Below are 25284 nucleotides of genomic sequence, written 5' to 3' on the forward strand. Positions count from 1 at the left end.
GCCATTCCTTCTTTAGAGGGGGTGATTCATAATTCAAATTTTGCTATCCATCAACACATAGTCTTCACACAGCCATAAGATAACATATGATGAAATTAAACATTGTCTTCCAGACTGACACAAAATGTAGGCCCCTTTTCTCAATGACATGGCAAGATGGAAATTTGGGATATATATATAAAATCTACAAAATATAAAGGATATAGATATGAGCAATCTATTGATCTTATTTCAGAGTAAGGCAGATGAAGTGAAAGACAAAGAAATAGAGAAAAAGCAAATACAGTGATTATGTGCTCTGTATTTTTCACATCACCTCATCCCTGACCTAGCATCTCATTTTAAGACATAGCGTGGAAAGCACTCAATGAACAGCTGCGACTTGGTGGTCTTGTCATACACACATAGATACTCTGTTTTGAAAACCCTAAAGTGTTCTTATTTAGAACAAGCTATTCTCTAACAATACTGGAAAGACCAAGGAAGTTTTTTAAATGACCCTCTCCATTGTCTAGCACACACACTATATTCTGCACAGTTCCTTACCCTCCCTTGTCTTAATCACAGACACACCCACAAACCACCTTACCTCTGTCACAGTTCTCTTCATCACTACCATCCACACAGTCATGAATTCCATCACACAGCCATCTAATTGGAATACAGTGCGCTTTATTTTTGCATCGAAACTGATCCTCGTGACATTCGGTCACACAGTCCATCTGTTCAAATACGAACGGTCACTGTCGTTTACATTAATGATAATGACACAATCACAGGCAATATAAACAAGTGGCTTATGATACAGCACACGAAGGACGCTGAGGGATTTCTTCTGTTTGGGCTTAATGAATATAACCTCTATAAATGACAATGGATTTTTAGCATACAGACAGCATGAAATTCAGGTATTTGCTGAACTGATTGTATTTGATGCATTTGTCTAACATTTTAGAGAGGGCTTAGAATTGAGATCCTGTCTTCTTTTATTTTCATTATATTTGCTTTCCCAAATCGAATTCAAAGATTTTAATCAAATGATAGATTTTACCTCATCTGAACCGTCAGCACAATCATATTCTCCATTACACTTCAAAGAAGCTGAAATACATCCGCCACTGGCACATATGTATTCACTTGAAGAGCAAGTAGGAGAAGCTGAACAAATTATAAAATCAACATTTAGAAATAACAAAAAGAATGGCTGGTTTGTGAAATACAGTCTTGTACAAAGCTATGAAATGTGAACTCATCAGTGGTTATATAAATATCACTTCAAATTTATTGAACAGTTAATGTTAAAATTCATTTAAAAAGATATTTTTAATATAATTAGCATTATATTAAATATGCTTCAATGATGTAATAAGCTGTAGCAAGAATTTAACTTATTAGACTAAGGAAAAAAAAAAGAAAAGTTAAATATATCATGCCCCCTATTTCTTTGAATTTGAAGCTTAATGGGCTTCATAGAATTTTAGGTCTTTTTAAAACATAAAACCTTCAAAATATTTTCAAAATCACACTCAGTAATTCGAAGCATTAATAAGTACTATCAATTCATTTGTATACTGTATAAAGAAGTGGAAATCTTGATCTGGTGTCAAAGATTCAGTGAACTCATAACACTTGATAGCAATGCAGAGTTCAAAAATATTTTAAGTAGGTGTTTTTTAAGAGGGTTTAAAGAACGTGTGTGTGTAATTTAAGGAGCCCATAGAATTTTCAATATTCCTTTATGATAAGGAAATATTTTCAATACTACCTTATGATTCATGTATGAACAACTAAATTAAAAACACTACCCACTCTAACTGGCATGGAAATTATGCTTTCTCTATGGGTTTCAGTTTTCTAGGCTAGGATTCACACCTTTGAGTTTCTGTCCTTATATTAGATTACTGTGCATCAAAAGTGCTGTCATAATGAATTATTCAGATCAAGATGCTAAAAACTTTTTCCTTGAGCTTCAGTTTCTTTTAATTTGGAAGTGTTGGCTGAGGGATCTGCATTAATTATTAGTTTAAGAATATGTCTGTATTCAGTATGGAAGAAAGACGTGATTAATTTGCAATGCGGGCCATGAGTACCATATTAGGGCTCTGTAATGTGCATGCCTTGAGATGGCTGCTCTGTCACAGTCTCTCAAGATTATGTTGTCATGATTAAACATAGATTACAGCGTGGTGTTTTATTAACTTTTTTGTATAAGAGTGCTATTGAAAATATTGAAGTAAAATGCTTTAATGACATTTATAGAATCAAATTCAAGGATCAGAAGGTCAAACATTTGATTGCTTTTGTTTTTCATATTGTCATCAATAAAGTAAAGTGGCCCAAGTTATAGTTATAAATGATCATCTCTGCTTCTTTCTGACATAAATGAAATGATTGTGTTTTATAATCTGAAATTCTCTTACTAAAGAGCTGACTTTCATCATATGTAGAATTGTAACATTTCATTTTGTTGTCATGTGCAAACTATTCCAAAGTGATAAAATATAGAAATAAAACTATCAAATTTGGAAGAACAATATCTTAATATTTAGGTAATGACTTTATCTTCCACATCACTTAAAGACATATGCAGGGATCACAATTTAATTGATTCATAGATATTTCAGATTATGTCTTTAAACACAGACATGTGCATGAATTTACAACTTTCAGAATATTGCTGCTTAAGATTCTCTAAAGCCAAAATGTAAGTTAAATTAATACCATCTCAATTATTTTACCTGGCTCACAGTTTTTCTCATCTTCCCCATATTTACAGTCTTCATGTCGATCACATTTCCATTTTGCTGATATACACTGACCATTTGAGCACTGAAACTGATCTTTGGAACAACTTGTTTCACAATTTCTCTGTCAAAAACAACACATTTGTAATAAAAATCAAATTATTAAAGTCGTCTACAAATTATGCTGACAACTAGAATATTTATATCTAGACATCTAAAATATGGGCTTCCCATATGGCATATGCACATGGTGCTGGCATATGTTAAGCATATGAGTGTGTAATATAATTTTTGCCACTTTCTACTTTCATTCATCTCTGTGGGCTATAACAAAACAAAGTAATGGAATGAAAATATACATCCCATAGATTTACCATTCTAATTAAATCGTTTAGCAGATAATCCTGAAATAATTTTAGATAATCTAATTTTCTTAGTAAGTATTAATTTTAATTTGTAATTGTGGGTGATAATGAATATTTTGGAATATAATAGTTAAAAAAATAATTCTAGGGCCCAGAGCTATGGCCTAATGGCTCAGTCCTCATCTTATAAATGCCAGGATTCCATAAGGGCACCAGTTTGTGTCCTGGATGTTCCACTTCCCATCCTAATCCCTGCTTGTAGCCTCGGAAAACAGTAGAGGATGGTCTAAAGTGACCCGGAACTTGTGTAGGAGACCTAGAAGAAGCTCCTCGCTTCTGGCTTTGGATCAGCTCATCTCCAGCCATTGCAGCCATTTGGAGAGTGATCCAGTGGATGACAGATCTTTCTGTATATCTTTATCTCTGTAAATCTGGTTTTCAATAAAAATTAAGAAATTAAAAAATTAATTCTAAACAGCAACACCCAGCTATTTTGAGGTAAGGCAATAGAATCTGAAACATGAGAATGTTAAGGCTAATCTATATTTCACTGGAAAAACCTCCCCTGAAGTTCTTTCTTTCCACTTTTTCCCATGTCTTTTCTTCTACATGTAACCTTGTACTGTTTAGAGAGTGGTCATAAATCTCCCTCTCTTGTCTTCCGGCAATTGTTCCCAGGGAACTGTGAAATGAACTTATGATCTGTTAGTCCACATATGTTTGTTACTTGATGTCAATTAAGATATCTTTCAGCTGTTAGTGTGTGTTAAACAGAAAAGATCACAAGCAATTTGTCTTTCCTGGGTTACCGTATGATTGAAACAGGATGTTCCTTTGGAATGGCTTGGTGAGGTAATATTTCTGATCAAACAATCTCTGTTCCAGGTTAGATATACTTGTCAGCTTCTTCCACAAAAGGTGAGGCGCTTTCATTGCTTGCATAACTCCCAGGGAGTGGAGCATGACAAGCACCGTGTTTCACCCCAATTTTATTCCCAGGCAAGGACACAAAATATACTTGGTACATTTCCATGCCTTTTCCCCTTGCTGATAAAAGTTTAATCAAATCCCTGGCTTTAATAATTTAGTCTTTTCTTCCCTTCTTTTCTTAAATATAGAGATTTTACCACTTCAAGGAATTTTCTTAAGGTTTCAGAAAACAAAGTTTTATGATATATTGTTAGTAAGCTCATGGCGTGAAGGATCAACATTTTCTGTATTATCTGCCAAATCAAAAGTACCGGGGTTGTTATAAGGGATTCACATAGCAGCAGTTTCCAGAAATATAATTATCTAAGGCTTTTTATATGTAAGGATAAATATTGATGTAGGAGTCAGAGGAGTGCTTTATAAATGGTGAATGGTGATTAAAATGGTGAGTAAACACCACTGGAGCGAGCTTTCATAACTTCGTTTACATCTATCTTACTAATACTATATTAGTGTTTTTCACAGAGTAATAACACAGTAGAACATACTGAATAAATGAAGTGACAAATGCAGAAAATAGAATAGAAAGTAGAAAATAAACTCTCGGGCAAGTAAGTTGAAATAGGATTTTGTCCATCTATGAACTGATATCTAATCCTGTACCAGAATTATTATAATTTTTGAAAATAACGAAATTATCTCATTTATTTAAACAAAACATTTCAACAGTCCCTGATTCCTCTAGCTATAGTGTTTGGGAAAGGAGGCAAAGATTGCTTTTTAGATACATTTCCTGTCACAGGAAGATATTGATTTTACACTATAATGCAGTTGTATATGTGCAAGAATGTGTAAAGGAGTACTTCCAAAAGTTCATGAAAAAAATAAGAAACAAAATTTTAATTTTAATGACAAACATTTTCAGAGTTATGCTCATGAGATATTCTCATGGGGAGAATCAAGATGGTAGAATAGGGTAAGGGCACATTTAAACAGAGCGAGAATCATTAGCCACAGTGAAGCCAGAGATGACAGATTCCAGAAAATAGGAGAGGACACTCCGACAGCAGAGGGTTACCTGGAGACCTGTGGACAAAGCAAAGCATGAGAGACAACAAAGTTGTGTGCTGTGACTAGTTATCCCAGCACTGCTCAGCAAGCTATGATAGGAGCTCCACTTGCAGCCACAGCTCTACCAGCAGCCAGGTTTGAAGAGGGAGTTCACTCGGAACTCAGGAGATGAACCCAGCCAAAAAAACTACATGTCTTGCTGATTTGTTTGATTCAACCAGGAGCAAACAGAGCAGCAAACCCTAAGCAGGTAGTGAAATGGCGTGGCTTTCTCAGCCCAGACCACCAGCAGTGCCACATCAGATGTCATTTTGGGTAGTGTGACAAAAACTATGGGACTGGAAAGACAATAGCAAGCTGTGCATGCATAAACCAGGAACAAACTTATTTCTGGCTCAGCACATTGAACTGGTTCCAAACGGAAAATAGGACTTAAGTGGCACCCTACTGTTTCCACCCAAAACAGGTCTGGGTAGCCCCCAGACCTAACAGCCAGCAGATCCAGAACTCAAGCAGTGCCATATCAGTGGCCATTTTCTACAGTGCGGGAAGACTGTGGAACTGGAGGGACAACAGTGAGCTGCATATGCACCAAGCTAGGAGCAATGCACCAGCTCAGTGCATTGCACTGGTTTCACTGGGAGAGAGTACCAACTCTGGCATCCTAAGGATCCCATACAAAATAGATTTGTGTGGCCTTCAGACCTAATGGTGAGCAGGTTTCAGCAATATCATCACTACCAACAACCTGGTTATTTAGGACATCTGGTGTCTCACTAATCTTGGTAAATGTTTGAACTGGAAGTGCGAAAAAGTTTGTACAGGTAATGGTACAGCCACAGCACAGATCACAAAGGAAGAAAGTGGTGAGCCAGGATCTGGGGTTATGGAGAACAGGGTGGAAGTGTAACACAAGAGCCCAGGTCTGAAATCCACTCAAGTAGCACAAGTGACTACAAAGAATTGGGTACCAAATACAATAAGTAAAATCGAACTGTAGAGCTGTGTGCCTTAGGTTGCACTAAGGAGAAGAATGTGCTAACAAAAACTAGTGACCAACAGCAAAGCAAGATACAGGGGCACAATGAATATTACTGAAGAAACCCCTACAAAGGAGTGAAAGCATTTGCCAAACTCAGAGTTAACTGAGGAATCCATTGATGAAATGGAGGATACAGAATTCAGAAAAGTTATTATAAAGCTTCTTCTCAACAACAAGAAGCACATACAAGATTTCAAGGAATTTAAGGGATATGTCACACAGGAAATATCAACACTGAAACACAATCAAGTCCAATTATTAGAAATGAAGGATACAGTGCAGGAAATTAAAAATTCCATGGAAAGTCTTCATAATAGAATGAATGAGGCAGAAGAAAGAATCTCAGAAATGGACGATATTTCTTGCCACAGTACTAAAACAAAAAGCTGAAAGAGGAACTGAAAAACACTTAGAAACTGAGAGTCCAGCTAGTACCAAAAGGCACAGAAAGAGAAGCTGGATTTAAAGATATAGTCAGTGAAATGTTAAACAAAAACTTCCCTAATATGGAAAAAGAATTGGGAAACAACATCCAGGAGGGGCCCAGAACTCTGAACAGGGTTGACTAAAAGCTATCATCACCATGACACATGATAATTGAGCTCTCTTTATTTGAACATAAGGAAAAAATCCTGAAACATGCACATTAAAAAAATCAGTTAATGTTTGGAGAAGCCCCAGTGAGACTCACAGCTGACTTCTCAGGGGAAACTGTATAGGCCAGAAGAAAATAGAGTGACATATTCCAAATTTTAATGACAAAAATTTGTCAGCCCACAATAATGCATCCAGCAAAGCTTTCCTTTGTCTAAAAAACTGAAATAAAATTCTTCCATAGTAATAAAAAGCTCAAAGAATATGCTGCTTCCAAACCTGCCCTAAAAATGATGGTGAAAGATGTTATCTAGACAGATAAAATAGAACCCACCAGAACCAGACAATTGTGGAGAAAATCCCACTAAAATTATAGCAGAAGACTAAAATCAAACAATGAACAACCAACCCATTGCTAAAATGACGAGACTGAATTACCACCTATTCATATTAACCCTGAATATAGACAGCTTAAACAAATCAAATATCAAAGATCAGTAGATTGGAACAAAAAGCAAAACCCATCTATCTTTTCTCTATAGGAGACAGGGCCCACTAATGAAGATCAGCAGAAACTATATCTCATGCATTTTTGACACTTTTGTTTTCATTTCTTCAAAAAAGTTTTTTTCCCCTTATATTCTTCATTGACTAAAACATCATAAAGTAACAACATTTTCATTAAGAAGGTTCTTGATTTTTGTTTTCATTACATCAGTGACAAATAAGTCATTCAGTAGCTTGTTATTTAACTACATGGTGCTGTAAATTTCTGTTTGTCTTCCCATTGTGTGGCTTTTCATTTAAGGGGATGTACAGTAACTGTGTAATGGAGACATCATATCCAGACTATCACTTCCAGAATATAATGCAGTATGTATCTCTATCTCCAGATCAAAGATGAACTCCCAATTAAACTGTTAAATTTATCTTTGCAATAGAATGCTGGACTCTGCCATTGTCCATGCCTGCAAAATCAGGATACAGTTAAATAACAGAACCATGCACTTATGACTGTGAAGAACGTATGAAAAACTATCCTACTGTAATAATGTAGGAGAAATCATTGTGGGGGAAGTGGAGTTGGAGATGAGAGAAAGGAAAGTCCAGAGCCTATGAAATTGTATCATAAAATAATAACAAAATGAAAAAAGATATATATGATGATGAAAAAAAAGCCCTCCTGGAAATAATGCATACTTTTTAACTGATATTATTGAAACAACATATTTGATAGGAACTTTGATTGAGCTTTTCCCTGGTTCTGAGAAGTCACACTTTGGGGATAACTGTAGATTTAATTTTAAAGTATGTACATTCATAATGACATTTTTATTTCTATAAGGAGATCATATTCCCCACAGGCTACAGACACAGCTTCATGAACAAACCACACTCCCCTCATTCCCTTGCTTCTTTCCATAACCCTCTCAGCCTTCCTACCATCATAATTTGAAAGCACTATGCTGTAATTAATATTTGAAATATGTGCACAAAAACATCCAAGTGCTACGTAATACAAAGCATTATATATGTAAGTACAATCTAGGCTTGCGGAATCATCCAAAGAAATTTTAAACATTTCACTTTAAGCTGTGTTTACCAAAGCCTTATTATATATGAGTTGTGATTCATTATCTAAGTAAAGCTCAACCTGTGGTTTCATGAAAATTGATGACCCACATCCAAGTCTATAAAACTGCATGTATTGAAGAGATTACAAAAAGAAACTGTTTAAAATGCATAAAAATATCAGTTGTGACTATAAATACTACAGTAAATTTATGAACAAATTCACAGATGGCAAGGGCATCCACTATAGGGAACAGGACTTCCAGCATCCTATTTCCAATGCAGCATTCACTAGTTGAGGCAACAGAGTGCATAAATTTAACTATCAATGTAGCACAGGGCTGTTTCCTGTGGTAGGTATGTGCAACACAGCACATCTGCACAGCACTTGTCTCACTCTGCCAGGAACTAAGGATAATTCAGAGTTGAGCTTGTTGCATGTACTTCCACTGGGTAACAATTATAACTGTGATTATAAAGTAATGTTTTCTTTAGGAAAGATGCCTACCTCATCGGAGCCATCTGCACAGTCAAAATCCCCATCACACCAAAACCTTGAAGAAACACAGTCGCCATTGGCACAGAGAAAATCTTTCAATGTACAGGTCTGTGGTTCTAAGGAGAGAAAAACATCACAGAGTTATTCCAACATATAATGGCACTCTGAAATTTATATGGCATGAAACACAAGGAAACATAACAGAAAAAATAAGGAGGTTAGCAAAGCATAACCAATAAATTGTTTAGGAAAATGTCTCATGAAGCATCTATGGTACATAATATAATGATTTTTCAAATTTATTTCTAAAGCCATGAATAGAAAGTGGCATTACAGTAACAAATGGGAAAAAGACAAAAGATAAATAGCCTATTGTTTAATAAAAATATAGCTGCAGAGTGAAATGAAATGCAAAAAAACTTATATATTTTCATACCATAACAATGATCTTTTCCAGTTGTGGGAATTTCAAGTCAGTTTATGCATTTACTTTAAATAAAGTCCATCAGGCTGTTTATTTACTGAGAAATGAGTCTAGCCTTTGGTTCATTACTTTTTATTAGATAGTCTAATGACTTTATTACTCAATTTTGTCCTCAAAAAATCCAAAATTTATAGAATGAGAATTCAGAAGGCTACCACTGGAACCCACTGCGTGAGTAATGACTTGAGAGCCAGCAGGAAGACGTTCAGGACAGGCGTTTCAGCACAGCCGCTTCAGCTGCTTCTTAACATGGCCATATCTCATGGCAGCATGCTTCAGTTCCGTTCCCATTTCTGTTTCTAATCTAGCTTTCTGGTAATGCTCACCCTGGAAGGTAGTAGGTAATAACTTATTTATGTGAGTTCTGGTCCCTCTTCGGGAAGACCCCAAAGAAGTTTCTATCTCCTGATGTAGACATGGTCCCAGCTAGCATTTGCTATTACAAGCATTAGGGGGGAATCCATGAACAGAAGAACTCTCTCTATCTTTTTCTAGCCCCCATGCTCATGCTAGGCTTTTTCTGTTTCTCCCCATTTCAGTTGAATAAAAATAAATTAACCTTATTTTTAGAAGGAGGCTGCTATCTCTGAAAACTGGTTATTTGCTTATGTGCTATATCATTTACCTCGCAGTCCAGATAATGTTCCATTATTGATTTAATCATGCTTTGCTGTTTTCCACACAGGAAATAAGCCAAATACAATTACTTAAGGCTTGGTTTAACTCTTTTGTGCAATATGCTTTGTTTTGATAATGCAGTAGGGTTTCAGAAATTTGTCCCTGCAAGTCATCAGTGTAATTGTTGAAGATCACAACTTGTTAAGCTCTTATGCTGTAAGCCTGCATGACACTTTGATGATAAAGACTATTTCTTTTCTGTTTTACTAATCATCATTTACAACTTATGTGATAATTTATTCATGCAAATTATGGAGGGATAAGAAACAGATATTACCTTTAAGGAACATTCATATGAAACTAAATTTTCTATAGAGAATTTGTGAATAATTCACTCTGAATTTTCATATTACTGTACATAATAACCAAGTATCTAGGATTAGGTGTTATTCTGCCTTGCATCACGCAGGCTCCTGAAATGTTTGCATAAGAGCCACTCCACAGAATTTATTCTGCTCTATGACTTTAAAATATGACTTTCAGACTATGACAATGCAATGTATACTGTAGAGTGGGAAATTACATCAGTGGCTCTTCCTCGAGCAATAACAGATCGTGCCCTTTCTATCCACACATACTGTGATTTACTCTTAAAAATTAATGTAAATGTTAAAGTTGATAACATTCCTAATGCTTATCAGCTGCTGATTATTTCTTGTTAAGAATTAGGTGTAAATCACGTGCCACACTTCAGTCATTCATGAAGTGGCACAAGCACTCTATAGGGTATATGCCATTTGTACTTCAGATGAGTAAACCAAGGCACAGAAAGACAGGGAACCTAGTTTCAGTCATTCAGCATATGGAAGAGCTGATGCTGCACTTGAGCCAATGCAATCTGATACGAGAATTGCTTTTTTAGCTCTTGGTTACATTACTGCAGCTCATACATTTGATAAAGTAATAAGTGTCTGTTTTGTCATCTTCATTACAGTGATGAGTGTGATAGCCCTGAGACTTCAAGTTGCTTTTCTAAGGCACATGGTCAAAAAATGCCTGTTTTCCTGAACAAAAATGCAAGGAAGAACTCTTTTGCTCTTATCAGCATTCCCAATCCAAAGAGATTTTACTCTTAGGGAAATAAAATGATGATGAATTATGTTCAATTTATCTAGCAATGAAATAAATCAACCAAAAAGGTTTTTATTAAAAGAATAGAAGGAGAGAGAGAGAGAAAGAGAGAGAGAGAGAGAGAGAGAGAGAAAAACTTAAAATGTATTCATTTAGATGCTTAAGAAGAGCAAAGGAAATACTTAGTTGTGTATAATCTGAAGCTACATAAATAGAACTTTTTTTTTAAATTTGATTTTATCCTATTTAAGTGCCAGGGCATTCATCATAGCCTGGAGAGCTAAGGCCTCAACATACTTTGCAACGTGGTGGGTTAGAAATTGCCCCTGAAACAAGTTCGCAAAAGTCAAACAGCTGGTAGTCACAATATTGGCCCAACATTGCCATACAACACATGTTTAACCTGATTTTGCTCTAATATAACTAATTATGCTGTTGCATATTATGCTGTGGGGAGCCTAACTGATTTACTGATTTTCTCGGAGAAGCTTTTCAGTGAATTTTAATAAAAATACCAACAAAAATTTTTTCTTTTCTTTTTCTTACGTAAAAATCTACTTAGTTTTATTGGAAAGGCAGTTCAGATTTAAAGAGAGAAGCACAGAGAGAAAGATCTTTCATCATCTGGTTCACTCCCCAAATGGCCGCAATGACTAGTGCTGAGACAATCTAAAGTCAGGAAACTTCTCTATGTCTCCCAAACTGGATGCAGGGTCCTAAGGGCTGGGGACGATAGTCTACTTCTTTCCTAAGCCATAAACAGGGAGCAGGATGGGAAGAGAAACAGCTGAGACAGGAACCAGCTCCCCTATGGATCCCAGCAGCTGAAAGGTGAGGGTTTCTAGCCAGTGAACCATCATGCTGGACCCAAAATGTCAACAGATCTACATCTCAAAAATAAATACTGTATTTATACTTCCACATATTACATATACCAACAACAAATCAGGTAACCAATCTTTTTTTTTTTCTTGCCATAAACTATAAGTCACACTTGGCTGTACTTAATAGCTCACAAAAAAAATGTTCCCAAGGAAAAGATAATTTAATTATGAAAGTTCTCAGGAGCTTTTGTTTCTTCTTATTGCTTATATTACATTTGTTCTCCTTGTAAAGTAAATAAAAAGTATTCAGACTTGTGTGATGGTTAATTTTCTGAAAAAGATCAATGAAATAACTGTACTTGGAAGCTAACCTGTCTTCAAAGAAAGCTTGAATGTCCTAGTTCCACCCTCACCCATGGTATTTCTAACATAGAGCCCCTGGACTCATTTTATCTAATTAATACCTATATCATTGAACCAAGAGGATTAGGGAAACCCAGGCAAGTGTCCTATAAACCTCATGCAGTCCTGTCAGATTGGCATTCCAGAAACTTTTATAGGACCAGTGCTCCAGGTTTTGGAAGGTCAATCTGGATTTTATAATAAGAATAATCTAGGGACCTCACCCAGACCACTCAGCCTGTTTACTGCCAAAGGAAAATGTGCAACTCAGGTATTTAAAAGACCTCTTGCACATAATGGGAGGACTAAAATTCAGAAAATAAAAGTAACTTTCTTTTTTTGTTGTTTTTGCAAACAGAAAAGTTTATTTGTGAAGGGACCAGGGGAGCAGGGAAGGGAAGGAAGGGGAAGCACCTCTGCAGAGAAAGCCAGGAGGTGGGGTGCTTCCCGAAAGAGGAGGGAGAGAGAGACACCAAAGGAAAAGTAACTTTCAAAGTCCCTGGCTTAATGGCAAAACGGAAAGATTGCAACACCAGTGTCTTGGCTCATTTTTTTTTTTTAAATCACAGACCTTTCTTGAGCAGTTCTAGTTATATGAATGTGGATGTTAGCATCTGAGCATTTTAGAATATAATTAATAAAACTGACATCATAAAAAATATCTGATATTCATTATGAAAGTACCAGAATTTCCAAACAGTTTGAAAAAAAAATGCCAACTAGTCTAATTTAAACCTTACACTAGCTGACCAAATTACTGAGTGTTTTTAAATATATTACATAGACAGTTACTTCTCAATAATGCAAATAAGAAACTATTTACTTTCAATTCTATTACCTAGAGGTAAATAGTTTTATTCTTTTTATAAAGTATACATAAGCTGAAACACTAGATAATACCCCCACTCAAATATGTGAAATTTTATATGTCAAACTTTTAAGGAATGTTTGAAAGGAGGTCAGCAATATGATAGAGCTTGCAAAGGCTTTCAGCCCAGAATTTCCTAAGAAGGCTGCTCCACTAGTGATCTAGCTCCCTGCTAACATACCTGGGAAAGCAATAGAAGATGGCCTATATACCTTGGATCTTTGTCACTCAAGTAGAAGACCCAGATGGAACTGTGACTATTTATGGACTGAAACAGTGGATGGAGGATCCTCTGTCTTTCTCAGGCTTCCTTTCTCTCAGTAACTGTCTTTCAAATAAATAAAATCCTTGAAGATATTTAAAAAGATATTATTGAAGATCAAAATTTTCATGTATATCCAAGATTTTGATCTGAATCACAAACTGACTTAATAGCAAATATATTTTCCTATTTCTAAGAGCAGAAATCATTGCTGAAGCATTGCCAAGGCTGAGGCGTTCCTGATCAATATGTAATGGAGGAAATGGTTAGTAGATGGTGTAATGACAACACAATAATTATCCCATGTTAACAGAAAATGCAGAAATGATATTAAGTTTAAGGCATAGCTGGTACGCAGTTGAAACTTTGATTCTTCCTATATATTTGGATCAAGTGTTTGATATAATTTTAAAAATTCACTAAATCAAAGTCAGAAACAAACATGTGCAAAAGTAACTTTAAACAACATTATTATTGATTTTTCATATTGTAAATGTGATTTATTATCTGAGGCATTTAGTGTTGACACTAGTATCTAGTGGTTACTCTGCAATATGAGTTAAAATTCATAAAATAAGCACTGATACTTAGAAAAATATGACAATACAATACTTAATATCTATATGATGTCTACATATACATATATACATGCATAAATATTTATATACACACACCTATTTAGGACATTTTAAGTCTTTTAAACACATATACATATATATATGTTTGGATATAGGTGCATATCTATGTGTGTGAGCATATAAAATAATACCTATGAAAGTTTCAGCAAACTAGAAGAATTAGAAATATTTTCATAATACTTTAATGTCACAGAATTTTCTCTGAGCCTGTCTTCTAGAAGACTAATTTTGGAGGGTTCTTAGAGGTATATTGTATTTTATTTTCAATCTTCATGGTCTAAACTTCCTGCAAGGTGGAAATGCTAGCATACCCAGTGCCTTATTTTCCTATTCTGTCCTGTTCATGAGAGTGTCTTCAAATACTCCCCAATCATCTAGAACCCTGGATTTTTTCTCATGCAAATGTGATAAGTGTAACATGTTAAAATGTTGTCAAAATATTGCTTTTGTTTTACATATTAAAATATTCTTAGCTTATCATATATACCTTCTTATATTCCATGTCACAACTGAAATACATTTCATTCTTCACTTTCTTATCTCCTTTACCACTTTGTTAATATTACTGGTCCTAAGTATCAAGCTCACAGTGAATGAAAGCTAAAAGGAAACCACAAGAAAACAGATATTTCAGAGAGCTAAGGTTCAGCCTTCAGCTCTTTTCTGAATTTTTCCTGTGGCTCCACGGCCACAGTGAATTACCACTGAGTTTCCACTATGGAAAATAAGACTCCATGCTCTTTCTTTTTGCCATTTGTACCTAAGGTTGATACAGGATGTCAGAACAGCAAAGCTTAGCCAATCAGGAAGTCACAGTGGACCCGGAAGTATGCCTTGTCACCCTTCATGTGCATTACAAACAGTAGCTTAACCTCTAACATAATTTCAACTGTTGCTTGAATACAGTTGCTCCAAGACATAAGCCTTCACTGTTTCTCAGAAATCCTCTATTATTCTCAGTGTTTTTCAGACCAGGATATCTGTTCCCAGTTATCTCATTGCCAATCAACATTAATTATACAAAAAGATAAATGAAGTAATATTTTGATATTTTAGTCAAATATACAAAGGAGCAAAAAGTACATAAAGAATGAATACACTATACAAATGTAATTATTTACCATAATCATTTCTCTTATATTTGTTCATATCACTACTGTTCTTAGATTATTATTTTAATAACTGAACAAATTCAGAATCTGCTGCCCAAGTTTTTCTTCTTTTATATATTATTTGTCATTGATTACATTGCATTATGTGACACTGTCTCATCCAAGTTTTTCCATAATAACTGATGAAGGGGATCCAAAATGCTTTCTTTCCACGATATTCTTTCCATTAATCTTTACCTTTCTAAATATTGTGAGCACTTGGGAGATACTGATATGGAGAGTACGTAGTTTGAGTTTTCGATAACCATAATGCTTCAGGGGTTTTAGTATTACATGTACTTGTTCTCAAACATATATCACTTTGAAATTTGAAATTATTTTATATTTTGAAAGGCACATTGCCAAGTTGCTTTATTAAAATGTTCACTGTAATAATTATTTACTTTGAATAATATGTTTCTATGTTATTTGGTGTTCTTTCCCCTGCATAATGAAAGCTCTTAATCCAGTGTGGGGTATATAAGAACAGATATTATTGCTATTAATTCTAACCATATCCTTTTTAGAAGCAGCAGATTACAAATATTTAAAAGATAATTTTATTATCTCACTTTAAATATTGTTATGATGCTTCCACTTTTTACACAGCATTGTATAAACCTGATGATATTAAATTATTCTAAAATTAATGGCTATGGAGAAGTCACATTTTTTCTGACTGCCAATTTTCAGCCAATAAAATCCTTGGATAATTATCATTTTTAAATGAATCACATACAAATGCAGAAGGCAGATGATGATAATGTTGCCACTGCATTTTTCACAGAAAAGCCTCCTGGATACACATACTGTTCACCACTTCAGGGAGAATGAATGATATTTCACTGAAAGAGGTTGTTTGGTGAATTCGTAGTACAAAAGAATTTCAGCATGGAATGAAATGAATATTATTCATTAAAGAATGAGATGTTTTGAGCTTTCTACACATCATTCAGCTCATTGTGTGAACTTGCATCAACGGCTTCCTTCATTGCATACTAATGGATTGCATTAAACCTCATGACACTCTCACACCAATTCTGAGAACTCTAAGAAAATAACTCCCAGGGTGAGCATTTCAATAAATCTAGCCTTTGAGACTCAGGTCAATTTATTCTGCATAATTCTTTTCCAAACGTGAATATATGTATGAAAATGTGAGCTTCGGCATAGTTTCAAATTTATAGTTTGCATGAACTAAAAATTGTCATCTTTCTTATTGAATGGGTTGCAAAGCTTGCAGAGTTACCAGGCTAGAGTTACTTACTACAGTTTTCTTCATCTGAATTATCACTGCAGTCATTTTGGCTATCACACCGCCAGTGGTCTGGAATACAGTTGTTGTTTTTACACTGGAACTCATGAGGCCCACAAGTCTTTTTATCTGTAATGGAAAGACCCAGAGTCTGCATCATTGACTTCCATGAAGACACCGCTTGCAATATCCTATGCTAGGTGAAATCCATGCAGCTCACGTTTCTTCAGACTTTCATTAGGTTATGGACTTAAAGACCTGGATTACGTTTTACATCCTGACTTCAGCTTGGACTGGCATTCCCATTTGAGGACATTTAGGAATTGAACCTGCAGAGCAAAGATCTACCTATTTCTCTTTCTGCATTTCAATAAATAACTGAAAAATCAAAACAATCCAACCTATTATTCCTCTTAGGATAGGTGCTTCTTAAATTATCCTCTGTTCTTGTAATAAAGTGACAAAAGTAAATGGTTCCTGATCAAAGTCTGAAGCTGTCATCTTCCTGGTTGTTTTTATAAACTCCTACTCCTTGACTACTCAGGAATTTTTAGATTATATAATTGGAATATCACTTACTTAAATTGTGTAAGATTTCAGAGTTCTCACATTTTGTAATTAATATTTGCACATAATTGGGGATGGGGCCAACTTTAAATTTAACATTCATTTACATTTCATGTACTTGTTTCACAGAGAAACTAACATAATTCTACGCAAATTGTGTCGTGTCCCCATTGTCACCACAATGTGGCAATCGGACAAAATGTGAAATTTTTTGGTCATAGTAGAGATTTGCTTCAATTTTCTATTTGTGCAGTGAATTGAATAGGAACAGAGTAAGATACTTGGTGATCATTGATACCATTTCCTCCAAAATATACTGGGTTCAGACTGATTCAGACTCAGGTATGATTGTGAAAGCAAATAAATGTAAGTATAATTATGAAACTTAAAAACTACTATCTATTGAGAATCCAACCCAGACATTTGGTAAGTATTTTCATAAACATGATAATGTCTGTCTCCTCACAACATCCTTATGAAGCATCACTGCATTTACTTAAATAAATGAAGAAAATAAGTTCCAAAGAGTTCAAGCAAATCCAGTAATCTTCCACAACTCTTGAGTGGCAGGAGATGAATTTCATTCAGTTATAATTCCACCAACATTTTTTTGAGCAAAATCCCCTGATAACTTCTTAATGTCTTTTGCTAATGTATATTGCCACCACTTCTTCTCTTCCTCTCTTACCTGCCTATCTACCAATGATTATTCAGACCTTAATTTGTGGGTGCTATGTGATTTGCAATACATCTTCTTTTTTAATCTATGCTAATTCTAACTTTAGATTTAAAACGTGATTGAAAATCTTCAGATGTTAATTGTAGTATACCGTAGTTAATCAAGAAATAATTTAGAATGAGATTCAATTATTGTTCACTGATCATGAAAGATTTTGAGGGGAAAAGACTGAGTAATTATTTCATTCTGGCCAATAAAATATATTCATCTAAAATGAATGCTTTAAGCACAATATTATTCTTCCCTAGGGATTAGATATATTTTTAATAATTTTGTTTTAATTTCTAGACTATAACAAAGTAAAAAAAAATCCCATTGGGCCATACAGACAATCTGATCTAACATTAGAACCTCAGCTATAGGCAAAAAATTCTCACAAGTGGCACTATATTTATAATTAAGTAGGCAATTTCAAGTTGCTTTTTTATAAATAGATTTAGCACTTTATTTCTATATTTAATGATGTTCCATAATTCAATGTTTGAAAAATCTGCACCTATTTTTGGACAAGAAGTGTTCACCACTATGATTTACATTTGAAATCACCACTGAAATTTTTATTTGAGGCATGCTGAAACTGTACTGGGGAAGATCTAATTGCCTTATGTGAAGTCATGCAGATTTTTCTTCTAGATCATTTCCTTTTTATTCATGAAATTCCTTGTTAACAATGATAAATATAAGCTGCATAATGTTGCTCTGCATTTATAATGTCCTTTGAAGAGACTGCCAAGATGGTCAATGCTTGAGAACCTGCTGAGAACAGCTCTCCTCAGAGGAATGGGTGTGAACAGCTATACACATCAAGTCATCTTCACAAGGGCTATGCAAGCCAGCCAAGAGCCCGGAATATCTCATCTTACTGTCACAGGAAAAGTAGCATTTGATAAATCCAGAAAAAAAGTGGCCAGTGTCCCCCCTCCACCTGCTCCACAGAGTCAATGTTTATAAAGAGATGCTTTCCACTTACAGAGGGAGGTTGATCTAGCTTCCAATGTCAAGTTCAACACACACACACACACACACACACACACACACACATACACATCAGCTGGGCTAAGTTCACTAGCTCTTGCCTCCTTGTCTTTATCATTGGAGTGAATATTTGGCTCTGCCAAATCCAAGTAGCTACTCTGCCAACTTTCTCCCAACTGCCTGCAAAAAGGAAACTCCAGTAAAGTGGGATGCCAGGAGAGAAGGTTTCAGATCATGCTATGGAACTCAAAGTAGGATTACTACCTTTGCAACACCCTGCACCTGGCAATTCCCAAAGGCATCTTTTAGCCAGGATTCAGAGACTGAGTCTGTAGATTTCATTTGGTTTCAGGGAAAACACTTACGTCCTAGCAGAATAATTTTAATGTATGCCACTGCCACTGCCAGGTGAGCCTGAAGGCTCTCCTGGGACTTCGTGGGTTCCAGGGACTGTGGAATCCAGGGGTGAACAGTGTAGTGCCAACACTATGAGGTATGGTCTGCTTTTATCTCTCTCTTTCAGTCTTGAACAGCCAGTAAGGAACCTATGGACTGCATTTTGGAAAACACTGCTGTGCTAGTAAAGTCTGATGTTGGATAGATTCTAACAGCTTCCATTCTCGGGGAAGTGACTGTATAGTTTCTGGCCTTGCTATAACAGCAGGCTTTTACTGAGAAGGGTCATCAGATCTTTATGGATTGGTAATGCACTTTTAGTATGTTGTGGCGTGGCGTCTGGAAATATTGAAACTGACGTGTAACCTACACAGGGCTGGTCTAATGGAGGAGTTGCCTATTCCATAGGTCCTGTACCCTTTGCTAAACATTACAGTATTAATTGCTTTGGTTCCCAATAACAGGACAGTATAACCCAGCATTGGTAGGTTTTAATGTCCTCAGGTTCTCAGCCAATGCCTGCACACAGTCTCTGGATGTACCTTGTAGCCCATTCAGGCTCTGAGCTGCTGCTTGAGCAGTCTTACATCCCAGTCTCCAATACTGGTAGCTGAAAGGTACAGCATCAGGGAATGAGTACAATGCAGCAGTAAATAGAACACAGCCCACATCAGTAGCCAGCAAACTGCTTAGAATATCGAAAAGCTATATACCTATTGATCTGTATTTTGCATGAAGGTTTCCCCTTAATATGAGCAAACTCATATTTGTCCTTTGGGGATTGGCTTATTTTACGAGATTGAAGGAGTAGTGAAAGTTGTTGGACTCTGCTGTTGTTGTAACATAGGGGAAAACAGTGTGGAGAGGGTTACAAGGGAAATACCTGAGCCTATGGAACTGAATCGTGAGGTATAAAAATATTTTTTTCTAAAAGCCTCAATATTTATTACTGAAACTAATCTCAATGCAGACAGTAGCACACTCCAACAAGCAACAGGAACTTCCATGTGACAATGACCTCAATCCGATCATCTAAGAATTGAAAATCCAAAAAAAACAAAGAAGATTTCCAAATACCTAACAATGGAAACTCAACAAAATTCAAAAGAACACTGAGAAACGTTTTAACATTGTAACAGAGTCTTGATAGAAGTAACTAAGCAAAATTGAGAGGAAATACTTCCACTTTGAAGTGGTATTACCAAGATACAGAAGGCATCAATAAAAATAAAATTAGATTGTATATCTCACTGTAGCCAGAACTAGCTTAGGATAGATCAAAGGCTACAGTTTAAGGTCCAGAACTCTAAAGTTGCTGGAAGAAAATACATGGGAAACAATCTAAGACTTGGTGCAGTGAATCACTTCTCAGACGAGACTCCCAAAGCACAGGGAAACAAAACAAAATAAATCAATATGATTGTATCAAACTCAGAAGCTTCTGCAGAAGAACTGCTTAATAGAGTGAAGAGATGACCAACAGCATGGGAAAAGATATATGAAAGCGGCCTATCGGACAGATAATTCATACACAGAATATATCAGCAATTTCAACATTCTGTAACATTGATCTAGTAAGAAATGAATAAATAATATCAACTTGTAATTCTCAAAAAGAAGAATTCTCAAAATTGCCAACAAATGCATGAAAAAATACTCAATGTCACTGGCCATCAGGAAAACTAAAATAAAAACACATTATCTCATTTCTTTCAGAGTAACTAAAATCCAAAATCCAAAGAGTAGCTAGTTCTGGAGAGAATGTGGAGGAAGGCAAGTGCTCATTGACTGATGGTAGGAATGTAGATTAGTGTAATCATTGTGGAAAAACATGGAGATTTCTTAGAAAACTGAAAACAGACTTGCCATATGATCTGTTAATTCCAAAACTGGGTATATACCAAAAACTAAATGAAGACATTGTATGTACACCACAATATTTATAACAGCATCATTCACAACAACCAAAATATGAAATTAACCATATTGCCCCACATCAAATGAAGGAATAAAAGAAGAGGTGGCAGATATATATGTACACATAACGAAGTGTATATTCAGTTATCAAAATGGATGCAAATAAAGGAAATATCATGGTGAGTTAAGTAGGCCAGAGTTAGGAGGAAAAATATCACATTTTCTATCTTTAATGTGAAAGCTAAATTTAGAATAAGGAAAAAAATACATAATAAAAAAATATAATTAAAAACATAGTTTTGTGTCTTTGTTTTATAACTGTAAAACAATGGTTAAGAAAGCTACACTAATGTAGGTGTAATGATTTATGGTTACTTTTTTAGAATGTGCTGTGTGTATGAAATCGACATCTTTCACTTCATTATCGTTTAGAACTTTGCTTGTATTTCCACTAAACTTGGCATTTTTGTTTATCATTTGTTGTCCTATTTGTGAAGAATTGACCCCTTGACCAAAATGCAAGCAAAAATTAGTTGTATTAAAACATTTTTAAAACAGAAGAATGAAAGGGGAGGGGGACAGATAGGGAGAAAGAAAGAAGGAAGGACAGAAGGAAGGTGAGCTGAAGGGAAAGGGGGCGAGAAAAGAACAGGGAATATTAATGTTTTATCGGAGCTTTGTCTCTAAACTACATTTAATCTATTAAAAATATTCTTGTGGTCTGGTGCTGTGACCTAGCAGCTAAGGTCCTTGCCTTGAATACGCCAGGATCCCATATGGGCGCCAGTTCTAATCCCGGCAGCTCCAGTTCTCATCCAGCTCCCTGCTTGTGGCCTGGGAAAGCAGTTGAGGAAGGCCCAAAGCCTTGGGACTCTGCACCCTGTGGGAGACCCAGAAGAATTTCCTGGTTCCTGCCTCCGGATTGGCACAGCATGGGCCATTGCGCTCACTTGGGGAGTGAATCATTGGACGGGAGATCTTCCTCTCTGTCTCTCCTCCTCTCTGTATATCTGACTTTGTAATAAAAATAAATAAATCTGAAAAAAGAATATTCTTTAAAAAACAAATATAGTTATGCTGAAAATAAATCTGAAAGTAAAAGAGCTGAAAATAAAACAGAAAAGCACTTTAATTTCATAATATACTGAAAATTTTTTTCTTTTTTTTTTAAAGATAGCTGTCATTACACAAGCAAACTCTTCACATCCCTAGAAGAGCTTAATTATTTTATAGGCATTTAACTCATTTTCACTTTCCACTAAACTATGTTTCAATAAATCATCTGACACACACAGAAAGGAAGGCATCAAAAGCTACTATCCAGATAATAGAATGGCAAAGTTCACTCCTCAGATTTAACACAGCCAAGTCTTCCCAAGACATATTATAATCAAGTTCCTCAAGGACAAAGGTAAACAGAGGCTTATCAAAAACACAAGAGAAAAGAAGCAAGTGCCACAGAAAAGGACTCCAAGATTTTTGATCAAATAATTCTCAACAGAAACTTCACAGGCCTAATCTTAAACAAACAAACAAACAAACAAACATCAAAATAAATCTATGCCTGGGATTAATTAAACCTAACATTCATCTAAATACATTTTTGCTCAGCAGCTGTAGAAAGCAGACTCCTAACAGCCTCTGAGCATTTTCTTGAGTAGATTACACGGTAGACCATAAAACAAGTCTCAAAGCATTTAAGGGTCTAACAGTGAAGCTGTTAAGCGTATCTCCACAATACAATGCTGGACTCTCTGCCATTGTCCAAATGCACAAGGTTAGGACGCACTGAAAAAGCAGAATGATGGACTTTGGACTGACTGTGAAGGGCTGCACGATGGCAATAATACGGGGAAAATTAGTGAGTGGGAGGGCTTTTGGAAGGGAGGAGGGGAGGTCCCAGAGCCAATGGAACTATAAATAATAATAGTAATAATGATAGTATAAAAAACGCAATTATGTAACAAAACTAGAAATGAGCAAGACTGAATGTTGGAGAAATCATGGAAATATGTGTAAACTAAGCAGATTATTCGTTAACAACCTTTGGACCAATGAAGAACTCAAGGAGAGAAAGAGCAAAATTCTTTAAACATATAAAATGAAAATACATCATACCAAAATCTATGACATGTGGTTAAATCTGTATTAACATGTTAATCTATAGTATGCAATGTATGCATTAAAAAATCCACATCGATGTCAAATAAACAATTTGTGACAGTATCGCACAGAACTGCAGGAAACTACAAAATGTTGCCCAAAGAGGTGAATAACATGTAACGTACGCAGATTCATATCACACACATTACACATTGACTGGAAATCTCAACATTGTCATTTCTCTGAATAATATAAAATTAATGTATTCATTAAAAATTTCTCAAGATTTTGATGAAGAAATACATTATAAAACTTCAAGGTTACAGAATTATTAAAGATTATGAAATTAAATATAAAGAACAGAAAGTATGGTATCTGCTCCTAAGAGTTAGTATACAGTTACAACAGTACAGATGATAGCCATTAAATAGTCCCAGAAATACAAGCATATACATGTAACCGGTTTTTAAACAAAGTCTCAATTTACAGCTATTGCCTGAGTTAATAATTCTCCGTACATGAATCATAATCAACTTCATTCTTTTTATCAGACATGATAACAGTCTGAGATTAAAATAAACTTAATGTAACACTTTCAGAATACGGGACAACATTTTCATAACCAGAGTAGGATGATCCCTAGTGAATCTTGAACTATGGTTGAATGTATTTGATTTTGGACATCAAATGACCTAAGTTGAGGATTTACCCCACAATGTTAGCATCAATATACTCTTTGGAATATCTAATGAAAAGAAATACAGTGAGTTTTTTTCCTGGAGAAATAGAATAATGGATAATATTTTTAGGGCCTATTTTTTTTTTCAATTCAAGAAATATTTACTGAATGGTGCTACTATTGTTCTGATTTTCTGTTGTAGAACAAGTACTGGTGTCTGAAAACTGTAATGGTTTTATTATGTTTCACAATGTTGCTGATTTGGAATTCAGTTATCAAGTTGTTCCATCATGGCTCCCCTGCTGCTCCTCAGTTCACTTGCTGACACTCAGCTGGTAGTTGATGCCTACTAATGATTTTTAGGGTTGTCTTAACAGAAGTGAAGGATTTTGTTTCCCATAACAGAGTTCCTGGTTTTGAATCCTGATCCACTTCTAATCTCTGCTCCCTGCTAATGTACACTCTTAGAGCAGCAGTGATGTGTCAAGCATTTGTGTCCATACTACCAGCACGAGACACTCAGACTGCCTTATGGATACCCTGTTTCAGCCTGGCCCACACATGGATGTTGGGACCACTTGAAAGGCAAACCAGTGAGGGAAAGTTTGTCTCTGTCTCAACCCATCTTTCTCCTCCTATCTTGTTAATTAAATGAGAAAAAAAATCATTTAAGATATCCTAATAAACAACCTTAATACTCTTTTTTTTTGTTCTTTTTTTATCCATTTGGTTCTTTAATGATAAGAACCTGGATTGACATTTTGGTGTTGGTCAACTGTTGCCAATATGTCTAGTCTAGGGGCACGTGTTGTGACTTGGCACTTTAAGTCACTGCCTATGATATCAGCATACCATATGGACATTGGTTTGAGACCTGATTACTCCACTTCTAATTCAACTCACTGTTGAGGCACTTGGGAAGGCAGTGGAGGATGGCACAAATGTCTGGGACCATGTACCTACATGGGAAACCAGGAAGAATTTCCAAGATCCTGTTAGAGCCCCAGCTGTTTTGGCCATTTAGACAGTGAGGCAATTCGATGGAATATTCTCCCTCTCTGTAATTCTGCCTTTAAAAATGTGTAAAATAATATAATTTCAATGTCTTGAGTGATGTTTGAAGTATTTACAAGGACAGTGAATCTCCTAAAGCATACAATATAATTATCAAATTTCGTTTATCACCTGTTTGACACAAAGATTCTAATTTTGTTATACTTCAAAAAAGAATTTTGAAAGTTAAACCAGTATTTTCATACATATCCTAAAACACAACTTATGGGGTTCAAAGTACAAAATACATACCAGAACACTTAAAGTCTGTATTTTACTCAGGGGTGCAAAAGGTTTTATTTTAATTAAACTAAAAGATGCTTACATGTTTTCTCTATCATATTTTTCTCCAGAAAACAACCTAAAGAAGCATTTTCTATTAAAGTGTTACCACAAATCTTTGGC

The 25284-nt window shown here is 35.4% G+C and overlaps 1 protein-coding gene across 1 annotated transcript in view; it reads right to left on the reverse strand.

The window, feature by feature from the left end:
• LRP1B (LDL receptor related protein 1B) overlaps window positions 1–25284 on the reverse strand; it is a 1301643-nt gene that overhangs the window by 132402 nt on the left and 1143957 nt on the right. Inside the window, exons 66-70 of the mRNA XM_040971988.1 lie at window positions 16463–16579; window positions 8827–8933; window positions 2739–2868; window positions 1052–1158; window positions 590–722 (exon numbers count right to left, since the gene is read on the reverse strand). Of these exons, the coding sequence (XP_040827922.1) occupies window positions 590–722; window positions 1052–1158; window positions 2739–2868; window positions 8827–8933; window positions 16463–16579 (594 nt within the window). The remainder of the gene's footprint in view (window positions 1–589; window positions 723–1051; window positions 1159–2738; window positions 2869–8826; window positions 8934–16462; window positions 16580–25284) is intronic.

This window comes from Ochotona curzoniae, unplaced genomic scaffold (genome assembly GCF_017591425.1).
Source record: "Ochotona curzoniae isolate NIBS_2020 unplaced genomic scaffold, NIBS_Ocur_1.0 contig_2210, whole genome shotgun sequence".
In the NCBI taxonomy this organism is placed as follows: Eukaryota; Metazoa; Chordata; class Mammalia; order Lagomorpha; family Ochotonidae; genus Ochotona; species Ochotona curzoniae.